The 20,147-nt window shown below is 43.9% G+C and overlaps 1 protein-coding gene across 3 annotated transcripts in view; it reads right to left on the bottom strand.

Annotated features, from left to right (window-relative positions):
* Nucleotides 1–615: 615 nt before the first annotated feature.
* The window catches only part of LOC121574883 (guanine nucleotide-binding protein G(i) subunit alpha-2), a 104,957-nt gene continuing 85,425 nt past the window's right edge, over nucleotides 616–20,147 (bottom strand). Inside the window, exons 5-9 of one of the 3 annotated variants that reach the window (XM_041887546.1) lie at nucleotides 16,817–16,945; nucleotides 8,834–8,963; nucleotides 5,085–5,238; nucleotides 2,298–2,527; nucleotides 616–845 (exon numbers count right to left, since the gene is read on the bottom strand). In XM_041887546.1, coding sequence (XP_041743480.1) covers nucleotides 2,337–2,527; nucleotides 5,085–5,238; nucleotides 8,834–8,963; nucleotides 16,817–16,945 — 604 coding nt within the window. In that variant the 3' untranslated portion in view covers nucleotides 616–845; nucleotides 2,298–2,336. Of the gene's footprint in view, nucleotides 846–1,174; nucleotides 2,528–5,084; nucleotides 5,239–8,833; nucleotides 8,964–16,816; nucleotides 16,946–20,147 lie in introns of those variants that run through there. The other 2 variants (XM_041887545.2, XM_041887547.2) reach the window with 2 other exon arrangements.

Genomic DNA, 20,147 nt, shown 5'->3' with positions numbered 1-20,147 from the left:
CTTGTGGATTTATCTGGTAGTCTATGGAACTGCACACAGCATGAACCCTCAAACTACCCCCCATCCCCTTTCCACTCCCTGAATTACCTGAGTGAATGATTGCCTGGGCTGTTAGGGGGGAGTCTATTGTTGTGCAAAAGCCTACAACATTATTGGAATTCTTTACTTAATGGGAGTTTTACAATGCAAATGCTGGAGCTGGACTGTTACATTGTCCCCCAATCACTTTATTAGAATGAGCAAGAATGTCCATGTCCTCCTGTAGGCTACATTCACTCACCATCACAGTCTGTATAGGCAGCGCCCTACTTTAGGCAGATTATATACATAGCTGCACATCTGAATGTACAAGGCCCCCCCTCATCATCCTCCCTTGTCAGTTTCTCAAGTATAGGATTACTGTATGGGGGATGGAGTGTTGTTTGGACTGTACAGTCCAATTTATATTTGTGTACAATAGGATGTGCAATGTTTACCTTAAGGGGGTGTGCTACTTACCTTTAAGACCCCAATAAAATGTTATTAGCATTGACATTACATGTTCTAAATGGCATTCTTACAGTGGAATTTGTAGAAAAGTATATTACCCTAAAGACAGGCCAGGAGGATGGAAACTGAAGTGATCCAAACTTTATTTAAATTAAACAATAGTAGGACATTCAAAGCATTTTCATATTTACCAAAAGACTATCATTGTTAATTTCTGTGCCATTATTGTGATTTATATTTTACCACTTCATCAGTCATGTGAATAGTATGGGAGTAGAAATAGCCCTAATTCACACTATGGAGAAAGCAAGTCTCTACAAGTAACAGGTATAAACAGATATCAAGGCACAAACATACTACAAAAGATATGGAATGAAACAGAAAAAAGGAAAGAAAAACAAATCATGTTAGGAAAGCACATCTATATTAAATATTGGTTACAAATCTTTTTATCTTCAAATTGATACTTTTTTCTTACGGTTTTGTCATTATTTTCTAAAGGAATGTTACATTGTTTGTGAGAATTACAGAAGTACAGCTATGATCATCTATGGACAGTCATGCAGAACGATAAGCGATATTATACAGCGAAGAATGTTGGCATCACGGTTGGGGTCAATTCCATTTAAATTCCAGTAAATTCAGGAAGTACATTGAAATTCCAATTCTCTTCAATGCTTTTCAATGAAGAATATTTGAAATTGGAATTTGGTTTCCATTCTAAATTGAATGGAATTTAAATGGAATTGACCCCAACCCTTGTTGGCATTATGTAAACATTATCCCCCCAAAAATCCTCACAATTTATGTCCATGCTTGTTTCCCTTTAAAATATAAGCTTAATGCAATTTAAAGTTTCATAAAAAGCAGACACATGTTAAAGTAAAGTGAATGCATTTCTAACCTCTGATAATAGTTATAAACAACAAAGATACAAGCAAAAAATTATATATCTGAGATCAAATTTAGACTTGCCAGATATCAATAAAAAAAGAGACCCCTATCAAACTAAATATCTAACATACAAAGAAAATAAACAAACACACACAAAAACCACAAGTGGGAGAGGAGGACATGACGGTTGAGAATCAGTGATTGTTGGAATAATTCTGCAAGGCTTTGTTTCCCAAGTTCTCAGTCTGTTATGTTTGTTTTCATATAGAAAAGTGTCAGTACAGTGTGTCTGTGACGGTGGTGTGTCTGTGACGGTGTTGTGTCTGTGACGGCGGTGTGTCTGTGACGGTGGTGTGTCTGTGACGGTGGTGGGTCTACCCATTTTCTTTCTCTCTATCCCCCAGGCAGCAGGCTCTCTGGGCTGTACTCCTGGAGGACAGAGGTAGGAAAAGTCAGCTAGCCCAGACATGGCTGAGCAAATGTTAATTAAAGATGAGATGTGCAGTTTGTGTATGTGTGGTAATGGGGAAGGGACATTTTTTGAGTCACATCTATGCTGTAGTGCCGAGTCAACCTAACCACCAGAAAACAAAATCACACCTCATGTATGTTCTCATCAGTTATGACTATGCCTGGATTTTAACCTTTATTTAAAGCTTTTTCATAAAACTGTCCCCTTCAATTTTTTTGTCAGATGGTCCGGCATCATCTTCAGACAATTGCATTCTCATTTCTGGATAACGCTTAAAATACAGGATAAAATCTTGCTATGTCACATGACTGCGCAGAACACAGGGCGCTAGTTAATGACCATATTGACTATTTAATCATTTTTAGCATGGCCATTTAGTGACCAAAAGAGACATCACTAACATTGGATTGGCTGTTTGGATTTCCATAATCTTTGTGCTCACCTTAGCTCCTCCTCTGGCCTGCCCCCTCTGGCCCCGCCTCTAGAAGAGACCACAGTCCTTCAGGTTGTTCTTGATGATGACGTCGGTGACCGCGTCGAAGACAAACTGGACGTTCTTGGTGTCGGTGGCACAAGTGAAGTGGGTGTAGATCTCCTTGGTGTCCTTCTTCTTGTTCAGGTCCTCAAACTTGGTCTGGATGTAACTGGCTGCCTCGTCATATTTGTTGGCTCCTGAGTAGCGAGAAGTTAAAATGGTGAACAAAAATACAAACATTATACCATGTGATGTGTGGCTGGACATTACAATGTAATGATTGATTCCTAGATAAACTACTATTAATCAATTGTAAGTTGACATCTCTTGGAAATCCTCCCTGGCAAGCTCAATATCCCCCAATATTATATCGTCGGATGTGGCAGGGTTTGCAAACTATTACGGAGTGCAAAGGGAAACCCAGCCGCAAGCTGCCCAGTGACGCGAGCCTACCAGACGGGCTAAATGCCTTTTATGCTCGCTTCGAGGCAAGCAACACTGAAGCATGCATAAGAGCACCAGCTATTCCGGACGACTGTGTGATCACAGTCTCCGTAGCCGATGTGAGCAAGACCTTTAAACAGGTCAACATTCACAAGGCCGCAGGGCCATGCGCATTACCAGGATATGTAGTCAGAGCATGCGCAGACCAACTGGTAAGTGTCTTCACTGACATTTTCAACCTCTCCCTGACCGAGTCTGTAATACCTACATGTTTCAAGCAGACCACCATAGTCCCTGTGCCCAAGAAAGCGAAGGTAACCTGCCTAAATGACTACCGCCCTGTAGCACTCACGTTGGTAGCCATGAAGTGCTTTGAAAGGCTGGTCATGGCTCACATCAACACCATCATCCCGGAAACACTTCAATTCGCATACCGCCCCAACAGATCCACAGATGACGCAATCTCAATCGCACTCCACACTGCCCTTTCCCACCTGGACAAAAGGAACACCTATGTGAGAATGCTGTTCATTGACTACAGCTCAGTGTTCAACACCATATTGCCCACAAAGCTCTTCACTAAGGTAAGGACCATGGGACTAAACACCTCGCTCTGCAGCTGGATCCTGGACTTCCTGACGGGCCGCCCCCAGGTGGTAAGGGTAGGCAACAATACATCTGCCACGCTGACCCTCAACAGGGGGCCCCTCAGGGGTGCGTGCTTAGTCCCCTCATGTTCTCCCTGTTTACCTGCAACTGCGTGGCCAAGCACGACTCCAACACCATCATTACGTTTGTTGACGACACAATGGTGGTAGGCCTGATCACCGACAACGATGAGACAGCCTATAGGGAGGAGGTCAGAGACCTGGCAGTGTGGTGCCAGGACATCAACATCTCCCTCAACATGAGCAAGACAAAGGAGATGATCGTGGACTACAGGAAAAGGAGGGCCGAACACGCCCCCATTCATATCAACGGGGCTGTAGTGGAGCGGGTCGAGAGTTTCAAGTTCCTTGGTGTCCACATCACAAACTAACATGGTCCAAACACACCAAGACAGTCGTGAAGAGGGCATGACTATACCCTTTTCCCCCTCAGGAAACTGAAAAGATTTGGCATGGGTTCCCAGATCCTCAAAAAGTTATACAGCTGCACCATCGAGAGCATCCTGACCAGTTGCATCACCGCCTGGTATGGCAACTGCTCAGCATCCGACCATAAGGTGCTACAGAGTGTAGTGCGTACGGCCCAGTACATCACTGGGGCCAAGCTTCCTGCCATCCAGGACCTATACATTTACATTTTAGTCATTTAGCAGACGCTCTTATCCAGAGCAACTTACAGTTAGTGCATACATTATTTTTTATTTTTTTCATACCCCCTGTGGGAATTGAACCCACAACCCTGGCGTTGCAAACGCCATGCTCTACCAACTGAGCTACATCCCTGCCGGCCATTCCCTCCCCTACCCTAGACGACGCTGGGCAAATTGCGAGCCGCCCCATGGGTCTCCCGGTCACGGCCGGCTACGACAGAGCCTGGATTCGAACCAGGATCTCTAGTGGCACAGCTAGCACTGCAATGCAGTGCCTTAGACCACTGCGCCACTCGGAAGTACACCTATATACTAGGCGGTGTCAGAGGAAGGCCCGAAAAATTGTCAAAGACTCCAGTCACCCAAGTCATACACTGTTCTCTCTGCTACCACACGGCAAGCAGTACCGGAGCGCCAAGTCTAGGTTCAAAAGGCTCCTTAACAGCTTCTACCCCCAAGCCATAAACTGCTGAACAATTAATCAAATGGCCACCAGGACTTATTTGCATTGACCCCCCCACTACACTGCTGCTACTCGCTGTTTATTATCTATGCATAGTCACTTTACCCCTACTTACATGTACAAATTACCTCGACTAACCTGTACCCCCGCACATTGACTCGGTACCGGTACCCCCTGTATATAGCCTCATTATTGTTATTTTATTGTGTTACTTTATTTAAAACAATTTTTTAACTCTATTTTCTTAAACCTGCATTGTTGGTTAAGGGCTTGTAAGTAAGCATTTCACGGTAAGGTCTACACCTGTTGTATTCGGCGCATGTGACAAATACAATTATATTTGATTTGATTTGATTTATTCTGTCACTGTTTCAATTGCTGTTGGTGCCATCAGTACTATATTGCTAGAACTACTACTGCTGCTGAAATAGCTACTGCCTCAACAATCACAACTACACCATTTCTCTGTCTGACTGCTCTACAACCTGCTGTATTACAGTCCTACAGACACATTGGAAAGATTCTCTACCTGTGTACTCGGGGTAGCAGATAGCCAGGGGGCTGCATGTAATCTTCTCCTCAAACAGATCCTTCTTGTTGAGGAAGAGGATGATGGAGGTCTCTGTGAACCACTTGTTGTTGCAGATGGAGTCAAACAGCTTCATGCTCTCATGCATCCGGTTCTGGTAGACAGACAGACAGACGGAGAGAAATACTGGGTCACATACAATTATTTATATATACACTAGATTGTATACGCAGACGACACACAATTAATCTTCTCCTTTCCCCCTTCTGATAACCAGGTGGCGAATCGCATCTCTGCATGTCTGGCAGACATATCAGTGTGGAAGACGGATCACCACCTCAAGCTGAACCTCGGCAAGACGGAGCTGCTCTTCCTCCCAGGGAAGGACTGCCCGCTCCATGATCTTGCCATCACGGATGACAACTCCGTTGTGTCCTCCTCCCAGAGTGCAAAGAACCTTGGCGTGACCCTGGACAACACCCTGTCGTTCTCCGCTAACATCAAAGCGGTGACCCGATTCTGTAGGTTCATGCTCTACAACATTCGCAGAGTACGACCCTACCTTACACAGGAAGCGGCACAGGTCCTAATCCAGGCACTTGTCATCTCCCGTCTGGATTACTGCAACTCGCTGTTGGCTGGGCTCCCTGCCTGTGCCATTAAACCCCTACAACTCATCCAGAATGCTGCAGCCCGTCTGGTGTTCAACCTTCCCAAGTTCTCTCACGTCACCCCGCTCCTCCGCACACTCCACTGGCTTCCAGTTGAAGCCCGCATCTGCTACAAGACCATGGTGCTTGCCTACGGAGCTTTGAGGGGAACGGCACCTGATCAGTCCCTACACCTAAACGAGGGCATTGCGTTCATCCACCTCTGGCCTGCTGGCCCCCCTACCTCTGCGGAAGCACAGTTCCTGCTCAACCCAGTCAAAACTGTTCGCTGCTCTGGCACCCCAATGGTGGAACAAGCTCCCTCACGACGCCAGGACAACGGAGTCACTCACCACCTTCCGGAGACACTTGAAACCCCACCTCTTTAAGGAATACCTGGGATAGGATAAAAGCAATCCTTCTACCCTCTCCCTACCCCACCCCCCCAAAAAAAGAAATATATATATATTTTTTATGTATTGTAAAGTGGTTGTCCCACTGGCTATCATAAGGTGAATGCACCAATTTGTAAGTCGCTCTGGATAAGAGCGTCTGCTAAATGACGAAAATGTAAATGTAAATGTAGATGACTGAAAAGCCACTGTGCCTCCATCTTGGCATTCCCCCACAATAGTAAAACAAATATTTTGGAAGCTATAGAAATGCATTTAATAATGTCTACATTCATTTTTGACATGCTTGTTCTATTACAGACACTTTAATGCATACTTTTAAAATTATATTATGTGAACTAAACATAAAAACATAAAAACAATTTTTTTTGAAAGAAAATAAAAAACATGTCCTTAAAGTAATGTTACTGTCCTCACTACAACAACAAAATACTTAAATCTTGTAATTTTGTCCTTTTTAATTTAATTGAAATACTGTAGAATTCCATTCATTCCTATGGAGGACTGCTGCTACTGGGGAGTGCCAATATGGCCGACCGGTGGCTTCAAAGCCTCTTAATGGCCATTACATAGAATAAGCAATCCAGGGTTTATATACAGTGCATTCAGAAAGTATTCAGACCCCTTGACTTTTTCCACATTTTGTTACATTACAGCCTTATTACACAGTACTTTGTTGAATCACCTTTGGCAATGATTACAGCCTTGAGTTTTCTTGGGTATGACGCTACAAGCTTGGCACACCTGTATTTGGGGAATTTCTCCCATTCTTCTCTGCAGATCCTCTCAAGCTCTGTCAGGTTGGATGGGGAGCGTCGCTGCACAGCTATTTTCAGGTCTCCAGAGATGTTCGATCAGGTTCAAGTCCGGGCTCTGGCTGGGCCACTCATGGACATTCAGAGACTTGTCCCGAAGCCACTCCTGCGTTGTCTTGGCTGTGTGCTTAGGGTCCATGTCCTGTTGGAAGGTGAACCTTTGCCCCAGTTTGAAGTCCTGAGCGCTCTGGAGCAGGTTTTCATCAAGGATCTCTCTGTACTTTGCTCCGTTCATCTTTCCCTCGATCCTGACTAGTGTCCCTGCCGCTGAAAAACATCCCCACATGATGATGCTGCCACCACCATGCTTCACCGTAGAGATGGTGCCAGGTTTCACTTGGCATTCAGGCCAAAGAGTTCAATCTTGGTTTCATCAGAACAGAGAATCTTGTTTCTCATGGTCTGAGAGTCTTTAGGTGGCTTTTGGCAAACTCCAAGAGGGCTGTCATGTACCTTTTCCTGAGGAGTGGCTTCCGTCTGGCCACTCTACCATAAAGGCCTGATTGGTGGAGTGCTGCAGAGATGGTTGTCCTTCTGGAAGGTTCTCCCATCTCCACAGAAGAACTCTGGAGCTCTGTCAGAGTGACCATTGGGTTCTTGGTCACCTCCCTGACCAAGGCCCTTCTCCCCCGATTGCTCAGTTTGGCCGGGTGGCCAGCTGTAGGAAGAGTCTTTGTGGTTCCAAACTTCTTCCATTTAAGAATGATGGAGGCCACTGTTTTCTTGGGGACCTTCAATGCTGCATAAATGTTTTGGTACCCTTCCCCAGATCTTTGCCTCGACACAATCCTGTCTCTGAGCTCTACGGACAATTCCTTCGACCTCATGGCTTGGTTTTTGCTCTGACATGCACTGTCAACTGTGGGACCTTATATAGACAGGTGTGTGCCTTTCCAAATCATGTCCAATCAATTGAATTTACCACAGGTGGACTCCAATCAAGTTGTAGAAACATCTGAGCTCAATTTCAAGTCTCATAGCAAAGGGTCTGAATACTTACGTAACGTAACAAAATGTGGAAAAAGTCAAGGGGTCTGAATACTTTCCGAATGCCCTGTACATCATTGGTCAAATAACATCCAAAGACCTTAACTGAAGGATAAAACAGAGGCTGCCACAAGGGGGCAGTAACGCCTCACATTTGCTTTCTCCTCTCTCACTGCAGTAGTGGAGATGGATAGAGAAACTGATAAGTGTGTCTGTGTGGTGTGATGGTGGGATGGTGAGAGGAAACATATTGTTCAAGCAGATTGTTAAAAATAGATTGATGTGCCATATAATAAAAGGACTGACTGAAAGGAAGGAAGTAAAACAGGTGAACATCCATAGAAATAAACCAATGGCCTATTTGGTCCTAAGAATTTGTGAGCTATAACTTTTCAACAAGACTATTGAATTAAAGTGGGATCAAGTTGTTACACACTCTCACAATGCAGTGTCTGTGAGGTAGGATGGTTCCTCCCATCTCATTTTTTCCTGTACCTACATAAGTGGTGTATTGATTGGGTGCTTCACACCTCAGTGAGGAAAACAAATGGCTCATTGCAAAGCAATTAGATGATATCTAAGCAGCTTAAACCACTCCACAGGTTAAGTCATCAGCACACACTTACAGTAAGCAGTGTGCGCAGTATATCAATTACACATACACACCTATAGAATAAAATGTATCTAATCTTATAGCCTATTCCAGTGCACATATCCTTTTTAACAAAATGTAGAGAAGTAATATTTGCTTCACAATATGTACAGTATATGTGTGTTTTGGTACCAGATGACAAGTATACGTGTGACCAATTGATAATGTGTGGATCACAGAAATATCATCTATTTCCAAGGTGTGGATAAGATAGGTGACTCTTCCTCCTCACCATCTCCTCATCCTCAGCCAGCACCAGGTCATAAGCACTCAGCGCCACACAGAAGATGATGGCTGTGACTCCTTCAAAGCAGTGGATCCATTTCTTCCTCTCTGAGCGCTGGCCGCCCACGTCAAACATCCTGCAGGAGAGAGGTGGAGAGAGGGATGAGTGGAAAGCGGGAGAGAGAGGATGGAGAGATGGAAGAGGGGAGAGAGGGATGAGGGTAAAGAGGGAGAGAGAGGATGGAGAGATGGATGAGGGGAGACAGGGAGAGAGAGGATGGAGAGATGGATGAAGGTAGTAACACCGAAAAAGAAAGAGAGAAAAGATAAGGTGAAGTTCAGAGAGGAGAGAAGTAGAGAAGAAAAAGAGAGGGGGATAAGGGGAAGAAAGAGAGGAAGAAAGAGAGGGAGAAAGAGGGGAAGAAAGAGAGGAAGAAAGAGAGGAAGAAAGAGAGGAAGAAAGAGAGGGAGAAAGAGGGGAAGAAAGAGATGAAGAAAGAGGGGGAGAAAGAGAGGAAGAAAGAGAGGGAGAAAGAGAGGAAGAAAGAGAGGAAGAAAGAGAGGAAGAAAGAGAGGAAGAAAGAGAGGAAGAAAGAGAGGGAGAAAGAGAGGGAGAAAGAGAGGAAGAGGGTGACATTCCATTCAATTAACATTTAATGAAGTTGTTTCGTGAACAAAGGCAGCTGGGGAGAGAGATCCATTAGATACGCTGGACAGTGATGAAAGACTGCAGGGCCAACACTGCTACAGGAAGCCCTCAGAGTAGGAGTGCTGATCTAGGATCAGGTTCCCCTCTGTCCATATAATCACATTCATTGTGATCTGAAAGGGAAAACTGCTCCTAAATCAGCACTTCTGCTCTCAAATGCTTGACTTCTACTCTGAGTGTTCAGACACTTGAACACTGGAGACACATTAGACTCTTACACCAGGTGTCCACCAGAAGAATTGGGTAAAGGAACTGGGAGAGAGATGACGAGACTCTACCAGGTGAGCCCACCACACAGATGAGGTGACATTGGTTATTAGGGGAGGCAGGCGCTGAGGTCATACCCCTGCTGAAGCTGTGATTAGTGCTAACAACACAGCCTTTCTATCACACGCTAATGGACATTGATGTGAAGGTAGATTGTATCGAGCTGACCCACTATTCCACATTGAGCTTCAACCTGCACACACTGGCCTTTCACAGGCTCAGACACACAGGATGAAGATGACCTAGTTTAAAACTGAGTAACAGGTTTGACTGTCCCATGGGCTCCGTCAACAAGCCAAATGTGAATGACTTGGCATGGAATAATCTGTACCCATACTCTGTTATCATCCACAGTCCTTGGCAATGTTCTTGAAATTTCCATTGTGAACAAGTGTTCATTTCTAATGTACTGGTTCACCAAGACCAGTGTGTATTTAAAGGGACTGAGTCCAGTTTGAGGCATTCATTTCAGAATGGGTAGTGTGCTGTAATGCGGTTGTTGTTGCTGTTCTGCCTCTGTGGGGCATGGGCTCAGGGAGAAAGTGGATGGGTCATAGAGAAGGACATTACTCAAGAGGGTCACAGCAAATGGGGAGAGAGCATGGACAGTAATGTAAAAAAAAAGACAAAAAGACAAAATCGCTGACATCTACGGTGAGCGCAGACTGCTGAGACATGGTTGTGGAGCTTAGGAACATGGCAGGCAAAGTGACGGACAGTGAGAGACAGATGGAGGAGCTGAAGAGAGAGGTGATGGACCAGAGAGTGGAGCTGAGCGTCACTAAGACTGAACTGCACTTATACAAGAACAAAGTAGAGCAACTGGTGAACAAGATCACTGCCCAAAGCGCAGAACTGTCGACCATGGGAGCCAGACTCAGTGCCAATGAGAAAGAGCTGGAGGAAGTGAGGAGAGAGAATGCAGGCAGACCAAATGTAGCATTCTCAGCTGCTTTAAATAATCACGTTGGATTCAATACTGAAATCTCACTGGTCTACACAAATGTTCTCACAAACATTGGGGAAGCCTACAGCCCTGTTACTGGTATCTTCACAGCACCAGTGAGAGGAGCGTACTACTTCAGATTCACGTCCATGGATTTCAACAATGTAACACTGGTGAGTGAAATCATGTATAAGAATGGCCAGTGTCTAATGTGGTCACATCAGACCAATAGCCATGGGGGCTTTCAGTATCTAACCAATGAGGTGACTTTGGAGCTGGAGGGACGGGGACTTGGTCTACATACGCCTCCCACCAGGCGATAATCACAGCAGCTTCAGTGGCTTCCTGCTCTTCTCTTTGTGAGGAGAACAACACAAAAGCTGTAAAGTCCCAAAAACTGACAAGAGAATATGGAGATGGTAACACAAAAGAAACAAACACTATTTTAGTATGTCTTCTTCTTTTCACCATCTCTCTGTCCTACAGTATGTACCAAATCTCTCAGTAGTCATTTCTAAGCCATTCATTCATTCTGTTGTTATTTTCCTGGAGATTAGTTTCCATAGCTACGGCCAACAGGACAGAGATTTTTGATTTTTCTTATCAATTGTCTCCATGTATTGTTCATCCCAGACAACGTGCCTGTGAGGCTGTGACAGAAGGTAAATGTCAGCCTAGCGCAGCGCTCTAAGTTTATCTGGAATTAGGTCACGGTAGACTCATGTCAGACCGCTCACACAGACAGACAGACGGACAGACGGACAGGCAGGCAGACAGAGACAGGCAGACTGACAGACCGACACACAAACAGGCAGACAGGAATGGCCTGATTTATCACCCTGTTTCTCATCGTCTATCTGGCTGTTAAAAGCTCTGAATCTTGGCCCTGAAGCATGAATGGATCTCCCATTGTATCAGATGTACTGATGCTTCAGTTGTCGGGAACACAGTGACAACCGAACTGTAACAAGCCTGATGGAAGTATATGATATTCACTGACTGAAAGATGTGTTTGGGTTCCTGTAATCTCTAACCTTTGACACCAGGAAGTGCCCCCTCATACTAGGCCATCTAGCAGTTCTCTCTATGGTCATGTGCCAGTGCTTTCCAGTAGCATCTCTGCTATGCACATTATGTAAATTGAAGATGAGTTCAGAGTTCACTCTAAAGTCATATGAATGGTGATAAATTAGAGCTTGATAAACAGTGTTACATCCCGCTCAGGCTGCTCAGAGCCAGGAGGCAGAGGGTGTCTCACAACACTTCCTGGTCAGCCATATACACATGCCATATAGATATGCACATGTAGTAAACACAAACCATACACTTTGGACATACTCCCATGCAGTCTACACTCTTAGAAAAAAAAAGGGTTATCCTATGGGGACAGCCAAAGAACCCCTTTGGAACCCTTTTTTTCATCCACAGCATGTTAAAAACAAGGGGGGGACAGAGGGATAGACCAGGGGCTGGTCTCTTTATATTTGTGCACTGGATACATTTTGTTTTCTCATTAATGTAATGGTCAGTTACATGTTTTCCCCTGTCCCAATCAGTGATGCCAACTTAGCAATTTTGTTGCTAGATTTAGCAACTTTTCAGACTACCCTGGCAAAAAAAAATCAAACAGCACCTAGCAACAAATTTAGCTACTTTAAAAAATGTATTTGGAACTTTTAGCAACTTTTGAAAAGTGATTCAAACACTAAAATAAACGCATTTACCCTATAAATGACACAAAAAACGATTTTCTCTGTCACACACTCAGTCACAACACATGTGCCTGGTTGCAAAAGTGCATTGTGAGTGACGTCTGCAGCAGGCGCTCAGCTCGTGCATAGGCAGCAGCAGGCCAGCCAAGTAGCACAACAACCTGGAGAGAGCTGGAGAGAGATTCCTAGCGCACAAATCATTATTTGAGTTAAGTTGCTTGTTCAATAAGATAGCATATATACCTTGTTATTAGCTTGCACCTATAATTGTTGATCAGTTAGGTAGCATGTTAACTAACTACCAATACACTGCTTATAACTATAATTGTTCAGAATGTGTAGGTTTACTAGTTAATAAGAAAATAAATAAAATGTAATTGTTCAATAATGTGTAATGTGTAATTGTTCAATAATTAAATGTGTTGTGTTTAAAAAAATAAATATCTGATCATATAAAATGTGTTGTGTTTATATTACTTTTACAAATAATGATAATAAACAAACAAATCTAAACTAACAAATGTCAAATCATATTTGTCGCCGAGATGGCCAGTCAATTTCAGTAACGTTATTGTGTATTCTACGTAATGACGCAGTTTTACGTTATTACGTCATGACGTCATCACGCAATGACATCACAACGTCATTTAGCAACTTTTAGCAACAAATCGACCTGCCTCTAGCAACTTCCCCTGAAAATTAGTTGGCAACACTGGTCCCAAAACACAAAATCATACAGATACAGTTGAAGTCGGAAGTTTACATACACCTTAGCCAAATACATTTAAACTCAGTTTTTCACAATTCCTGACATTTAATCCTAGTAAAAACTCCCTGTCTTAGGTCAGTTAGGATTACCACTTTATTTTAAGAATGTGAAATGAAGAATAATAGTAGAGAGAATGATTTATTTCAGCTTTTATTTCTTTCATCACATTCCCAGTGGGTCAGAAGTTTACATACACTCATTTAGTATTTGGTAGCATTGCCTTTAAATTGTTTAACTTGGGTCAAACGTTTCGGGTAGCCTTCCACAAGCTTCCCACAATAAATTGGGTGAATGTTGGCCCATTCCTCCTGACAGAGATGGTGTAACTGAGTCAGGTTTGTAGGCCTCCTTGCTCGCACACGCTTTTTCAGTTCTGCCTACACATTTTCTATAGGATTGAGGTCAGGGCTTTGTGATGGCCATTCCAACACCTTGACTTTGTTGTCCTTAAGCCATTTTGTCACAACTTTGGAAGTATGCTTGGGTTCATTGTCCATTTGGAAGACCCATTTGTGACCAAGCTTTAACTTCCTGACTGATGTCTTGAGATGTTGCTTCAATATATCCACATAATTTTTCTTCCTCATGATGACATCTATTTTGTGAAGTGCACCAGTCCCTCCTGCAGCAAAGCACCCCCACAGCATGATGCTGCCACCCCCGTGCTTCACGGTTGGGATGGTATTCTTCGGCTTGCAAGCCACCCCCTTTTTCCTCCGAACATCACGATGGTCATTATGGCCTAACAGTTCTATTTTTGTTTCATCAGACCAGAGGACATTTCTCACAAAAAGTACGATCTTTGTCCCCTTGTGCAGTTGCAAACCGTAGTCTGGCTTTTTTATGGCGGTTTTGGAGCAGTGGCTTCTTCCTTGTTGAGCGGCCTTTCAGGTTATGTCGTTATAGGACTCGTTTTACTGTGGATATAGATACTTTTGTACCTATTTCCTCCAGCATCTTCACAAGGTCCTTTGCTGTTGTTCTGGGATTGATTTGCACTTTTCGCACCAAAGTACATTCATCTCTAGGAGACAGAACGCGTCTCCTTCCTGAGCGGTATGACGGCTGCGTGGTCCCATGGTGTTTATACTTGCATACTATTGTTTGTACAGATGAACGTGGTACCTTCAGGCGTTTGGAAGTTGCTCCCAAGGATGAACCAGACTTGTGGAGGTCTACCATTTTTTTCTGAGGTCTTGGCTGATTTCTTTGGATTTTCCCATGATGTCAAGCAAAGAGGCACTGAGTTTAAAGGTAGGCCTTGAAATAGATCCACAGGTACACATCCAATTGACTCAAATGATGTCAATTAGCCTATCAGAAGCTTCTAAAGCCATGACATCATTTTCTGGAATTTTCCAAGCTGTTTAAAGGCACATTCAACTTAGTGTACGCAGTGGTCTAAGGCACTGCATCGCAGTGCTAACTGTGCCACTAGATCCTGGTTCGAATCCAGGCTCTGTCGCAGCCGGCCGTGACCGGGAGACTCATGGGCGGCGCACAATTGGCCCAGCGTCGTCCAGGGTAGGGGAGGGAATGGCCGGCAGGGATGTAGCTCAGTTGATAGAGCATGGCGTTTGCAACGCCAGGGTTGTGGGTTCGATTCCCACGGGGGGACAGTATAAAAAAATATATATGTATTCGCTAACTGTAAGTCGCTCTGGATAAGAGCGTCTGCTAAATGACTAAAATGTAATGTAAAATGTGTACAGTGGGGAAAAAAAGTATTTAGTCAGCCACCAATTGTGCAAGTTCTCTCACTTAAAAAGATGAGAGAGGCCTGTAATTTTCATCATAGGTACACGTCAACTATGACAGACAAAATGAGAGAAAAAAAATCCAGAAAATCACATTGTAGGATTTTTAATGAATTAATTTGCAAATTATGGTGGAAAATAAGTATTTGGTCAATAACAAAAGTTTCTCAATACTTTGTTATATACCCTTTGTTGGCAATGACACAGGTCAAACGTTTTCTGTAAGTCTTCACAAGGTTTTCAACACACTGTTGATGGTATTTTGGCCCATTCCTCCATGCAGATCTCCTCTATAGCAGTGATGTTTTGGGGCTGTCGCTGGGCAACACGGACTTTCAACTCCCTCCAAATATTTTCTATGGGGTTGAGATCTGGAGACTGGCTAGGTCACTCCAGGACCTTGAAATGCTTCTTACGAAGCCACTCCTTCGTTGCCCAGGCGGTGTGTTTGGGATCATTGTCATGCTGAAAGACCCAGCCACGTTTCATCTTCAATGCCCTTGCTGATGGAAGGAGGTTTTCACTCAAAATCTCACGATACATGGCCCCATTCATTCTTTCCTTTACACGGATCAGTCGTCCTGGTCCCTTTGCAGAAAAACAGCCCCAAAGCATGATGTTTCCACCCCCATGCTTCACAGTAGGTATGGTGTTCTTTGGATGCAACTCAGCATTCTTTGTCCTCCAAACACGACGAGTTGAGTTTTTACCAAAAAAGTTATATTTTGGTTTCATCTGACCATATGACATTCTCCCAATCCTCTTCTGGATCATCCAAATGCACTCTAGCAAACTTCAGACGGGCCTGGACATGTACTGGCTTAAGCAGGGGGGACACGTCTCGCACTGCAGGATTTGAGTCCCTGGCGGCGTAGTGTGTTACTGATGGTCGGCTTTGTTACTTGGGTCCCAGCTCTCTGCAGGTCATTCACTAGGTCCCCCCGTGTGGTTCTGGGATTTTTGCTCACCGTTCTTGTGATCATTTTGACCCCACGGGGTGAGATCTTGCGTGGAGCCCCAGATCGAGGGAGATTATCAGTGGTCTTGTATGTCTTCCATTTCCTAATAATTGCTCCCACAGTTGATTTCTTCAAACCAAGCTGCTTACCCATTGCAGATTCAGTCTTCCCAGCCTGGTGCAGGTCTACAATTTTGTTTCTGGTGTCCTTTGACAGCTCTTTGGTCTTGGCCATAGTGGAGTTTGGAGTGTGACTGTTTGAGGTTGTGGACAGGTGTCTTTTATACTGATAACAAGTTCAAACAGGTACCATTAATACAGGTAACGAGTGGAGGACAGAGGAGCCTCTTAAAGAAGAAGTTACAGGTCTGTGAGAGCCAGAAATCTTGCTTGTTTGTAGGTGACCAAATACTTATTTTCCACCATAATTTGCAAATAAATTCATTAAAAATCCTACAATGTGATTTTCTGGATTTTTTTTTTTTAATTTGTCTGTCATAGTTGACGTGTACCTATGATGAAAATTACAGGCCTCTCTCATCTTTTTAAGTGGGAGAACTTGTACAATTGGTGGCTGACTAAATACTATTTTTCCCCACTGTATGTAAACTTCTGACCCACTGGAATTGTGATACAGTGAATTATAAGTGAAATAATCTGTCAGTAAACAACTGTTGGAAAAATTACTTGTGTCATGCACAAAGTAGATGTCCTAACCGACTTGCCAAAACTATAGTTTGTTAAAAAAAAATTTGTGGAGTGGTTGAAAAACGAGTTTTAATGACTCCAACTTAAGTGTATGTAAACTTCCGACTTCAACTGTATAGAGACTGACACTATTCAGGTTTCAGGTTTGTTCTGAGAGCCCTTACTTGAAGTGCAGGTCCTTGAAGGTGAAGTGTGTCTCCACGATGCCGGTGGTCTTGACTCTGGTCCGCAGCACATCCTGCTGTGTGGGGATGTAGTCTGATTTGGCTATCCTCTCCATTTCGTTCAGGTAGCTGTGGGGACCACACACAGGATGATGATGGGGGGAGACACACAAACATTGGCAAGACACACACACACACATCCAAGCAGAGGCACTCAAGCAGATACACCACAGCTGTTGTATGTTGTTGTGTTTTAGCACAACAGTGATTCTGGATGGGTTCTGTTTGGTTCATGCACGACCACAGAGTCCATATGTTCTGTGTATGATACGTCTCTCTCTCTCTCTCTCTCTCTCTCTCTCTCTCTCTCTCTCTCTCTCTCTCTCTCTCTCTCTCAGCTTTTCTCAAAGGGAACATTTCTATGGCAATTCACATCACTTCAAAGGGTTTTTACCAATGATGTATGTAAACCCTGGATTGCTGGTGCTATGTATTGGCCATTGAAAGTCTTTGAAGCCATCGGTCGGCCATATTGGCACTCCCTAGTAGGAGCAGTCCTCCATAGGAATGAATGGAATTCTACATTATTTCAATTAAATTAAAAAGGACAAAATTACATATTTAGGAATTGTGTTGTTGTAGTGGGGACAGTAACATTAGTACTCTCTACAAAAATTACTTTAAGGGAAATGTTTTGATATCTTCATTTTAAATGTTTATGTTCAGTTCACATAATATAATTTAAACGAATGCATTAAGGTGTGTAATAGAATATGCTTGTCAAAAATGTGTTTAGACATTAATAAATGCATTTCTATAGCTTCCAATATCTTTTTTTACAATGGAGGAGTACCAAAATGGCCGTGCGGTGGCTTCAATACAGCGCCCCCTGCTAGTCATCCACGGTTTATACACATCATTGGTTTTTACGCATGACATTTGAAACATTATGGAAAGCAAAATGGGTAATTTGAGCTGCAATCCACGATGGTCAGAAATCCCAGAGCTGTCAATTGGAGTTAAAATGAGATCAGCCGCTCAAATCAAAAATCAAAATCCAATTTATTTGTCACATGCGCCGAATACAACAGGTGTAGACTTAACTGTGAAATGCTTACTTACAAGCTCTTTCACAACAATGAAGAGTTAAAAAGTAAGAACAATTTGCAAAAAAAAAGAAAAAGGAAATAGTAACACAATAAAATAACAATAACGAGGCTATATACAATGAGTACCGGTACCAAGGTAATGTCCAGGGGTACGAGGTAGTTGAGGTAATTGAGGGGATATGTACATGTAGGTAGGGGTAAAAGTGACTAGGCAATCAGGATAGATAATAAACAGAGTAGCAGCAGCGTATGTGAAGAGTGTGAAAGTGTGTCTATGTGTGAGTGTGTGTGTGTGGCGTCAATATGCATGTGTGTGTGTGTGTGTTTTGTGTGTATGAGCATATGTAGTGTGTGAGTCAGTGTGGTATGTGTGAGTGTGTGGGTAGAGTCCAGTGAGTGTGCATAGAGCCAGTGCAAAAGAGTCAGTGCAAAAAAAGGGGGGTCAATGCAAATAGTCAGGGTAGACATTTGATGAACTGTTCAGCAGTCTAATGGCTTGGGGGTAGAAGCTGTTCAGGAGCCTTTTGGTCCCTACTTGGTGCTCCGGTACCAGAGAGGACAGTCTATGACTTGAGGGATGGAATCTTAGAACATTTTTAGGGCTTTCCTTTGACACCGCCTGGTATAGAGGTCCTGGATGGCAGGAAGTACTGGGCCGTACGCATTAGTCTCTGTAGTGCCTTGCGGTCGGAGGCCGAGCAGTTGCCATACCAAGCGGTGATGCAGCCAGTCAAGATGCTCTCAAAGGTGCAGCTGTAGAACTTTATGAGGATCTGATGGCCCATGCCAAATCTTTTCAGCCTCCTGAGAGTGAAGAGGCATTCTCGTGCCCTCTTCACGACTGTGTTGGTGTGTTTGGATCATGATAGGTCCTTAGTGATGTGGACACAGAGGAACTTGAAGCTCTCGACCTGCTCCACTGTAGCCCTGTCGATGTAAATGGAGGCATGCTCGGCCCTCCGTTTCCTGTAGTCCACGATCAGCTCCTTTGTCTTGCTGACGTTGAGGGAGAGGTTGCCCTGTCTCATCGTAGGCTGTCTCATGTTCCATGCTGGACACTCTACTTCCATTACAGTGTTTCCCCTATATTCATTTAACATATATATAAAAAAACAAAGTACAACCTCAGGGGATACGACTTTCCTTTCCTTGACCTTGAGGCTGACCCCAGCTTGACCCTGCCCTTTGACCTCACTAAACAGGAAGAGAGCGCTGGGGCCTGTGTCAGGAAGGAATCTCAGAAAACGGATCAACACTTGATCATTTTTGTCTCGTCTTGACAGCCAACCAGAAAGATGGAGCCAGATGAAAGTCAGAGCATCAAAGCTGGGAGGAGGATCATGATTCAGAGAAAGTTTTAGAGATTTCTTCATCAGTCTGCTGCCGTTTGTCCCTGTGGAGTAGCTGATTAAACTCAACTCCACGGTGAAGGAAGCTTCTGATTAACTCCACCAACCGAGTTGAGCAGAGACCAGGATTTGTGGAATTCAGCTCCGACTACATCGATTCGCCCAAGGTCAATACTAAAAAAAAAAACGTCCTTCACCATGGAGTTGAGTTTAGTCTGCTACCTGTGGAGTAATATGACAGGTTTCACACAGCAGCAGATGAAAGAGGAGATGAGAGCAGGATCTGGACACAGGCCTTCTCTATTACCATCAATCAGAACACAATACCACCATACAGCAGTCTAATGGGAGGCTGGCCAGAGGTTTTACACACTCCTGATTAAATCTGATATGATAGAGACAAGCCAACAATCAATCCAACTGCCACTGTGATAGTATCAGGTAAATGCCCAGCCTTCTCTGTGGTTCTCTGTGGCCTCCCGAGTGGCGCAGTGCTAGCTGTGCCACTAGAGATCCTGGTTCGAAATCCAGGCTCTGTCGTAGCCGGCCGCGACCGGGAGACCCATGGGGTGGTGCACAATTGGCCCAGCGTCGTCCATGGAAGGGGAGGGAATGGCCGGCGGGGATGTAGCTCAGTTGGTAGAGCATGGCGTTTGCAACGCCAGGGTTGTGGGTTCGATTCCCACGAGGGGTATGAAGAATAAAAAAATTAAGTATGCACTAACTAAGTCGCTCTGGATAAGAGCGTCTGCTAAATGACTAAAAATGTAAAATCTGACCTTTAAGAATCAACTCATGCTTTTGTAATGTTATTAAAAAGGAAATTGGCAGACAAAGCAGAGTTGTTAAGCTGTATGCAAAGTAGACAGGGTT

This window comes from Coregonus clupeaformis, chromosome 10 (genome assembly GCF_020615455.1).
Source record: "Coregonus clupeaformis isolate EN_2021a chromosome 10, ASM2061545v1, whole genome shotgun sequence".
NCBI classification, from domain to species: Eukaryota; Metazoa; Chordata; class Actinopteri; order Salmoniformes; family Salmonidae; genus Coregonus; species Coregonus clupeaformis.
The sequence above is the reverse complement of the archived record's forward strand: the minus strand, read 5'-3'. Positions and strand labels throughout refer to the sequence as shown.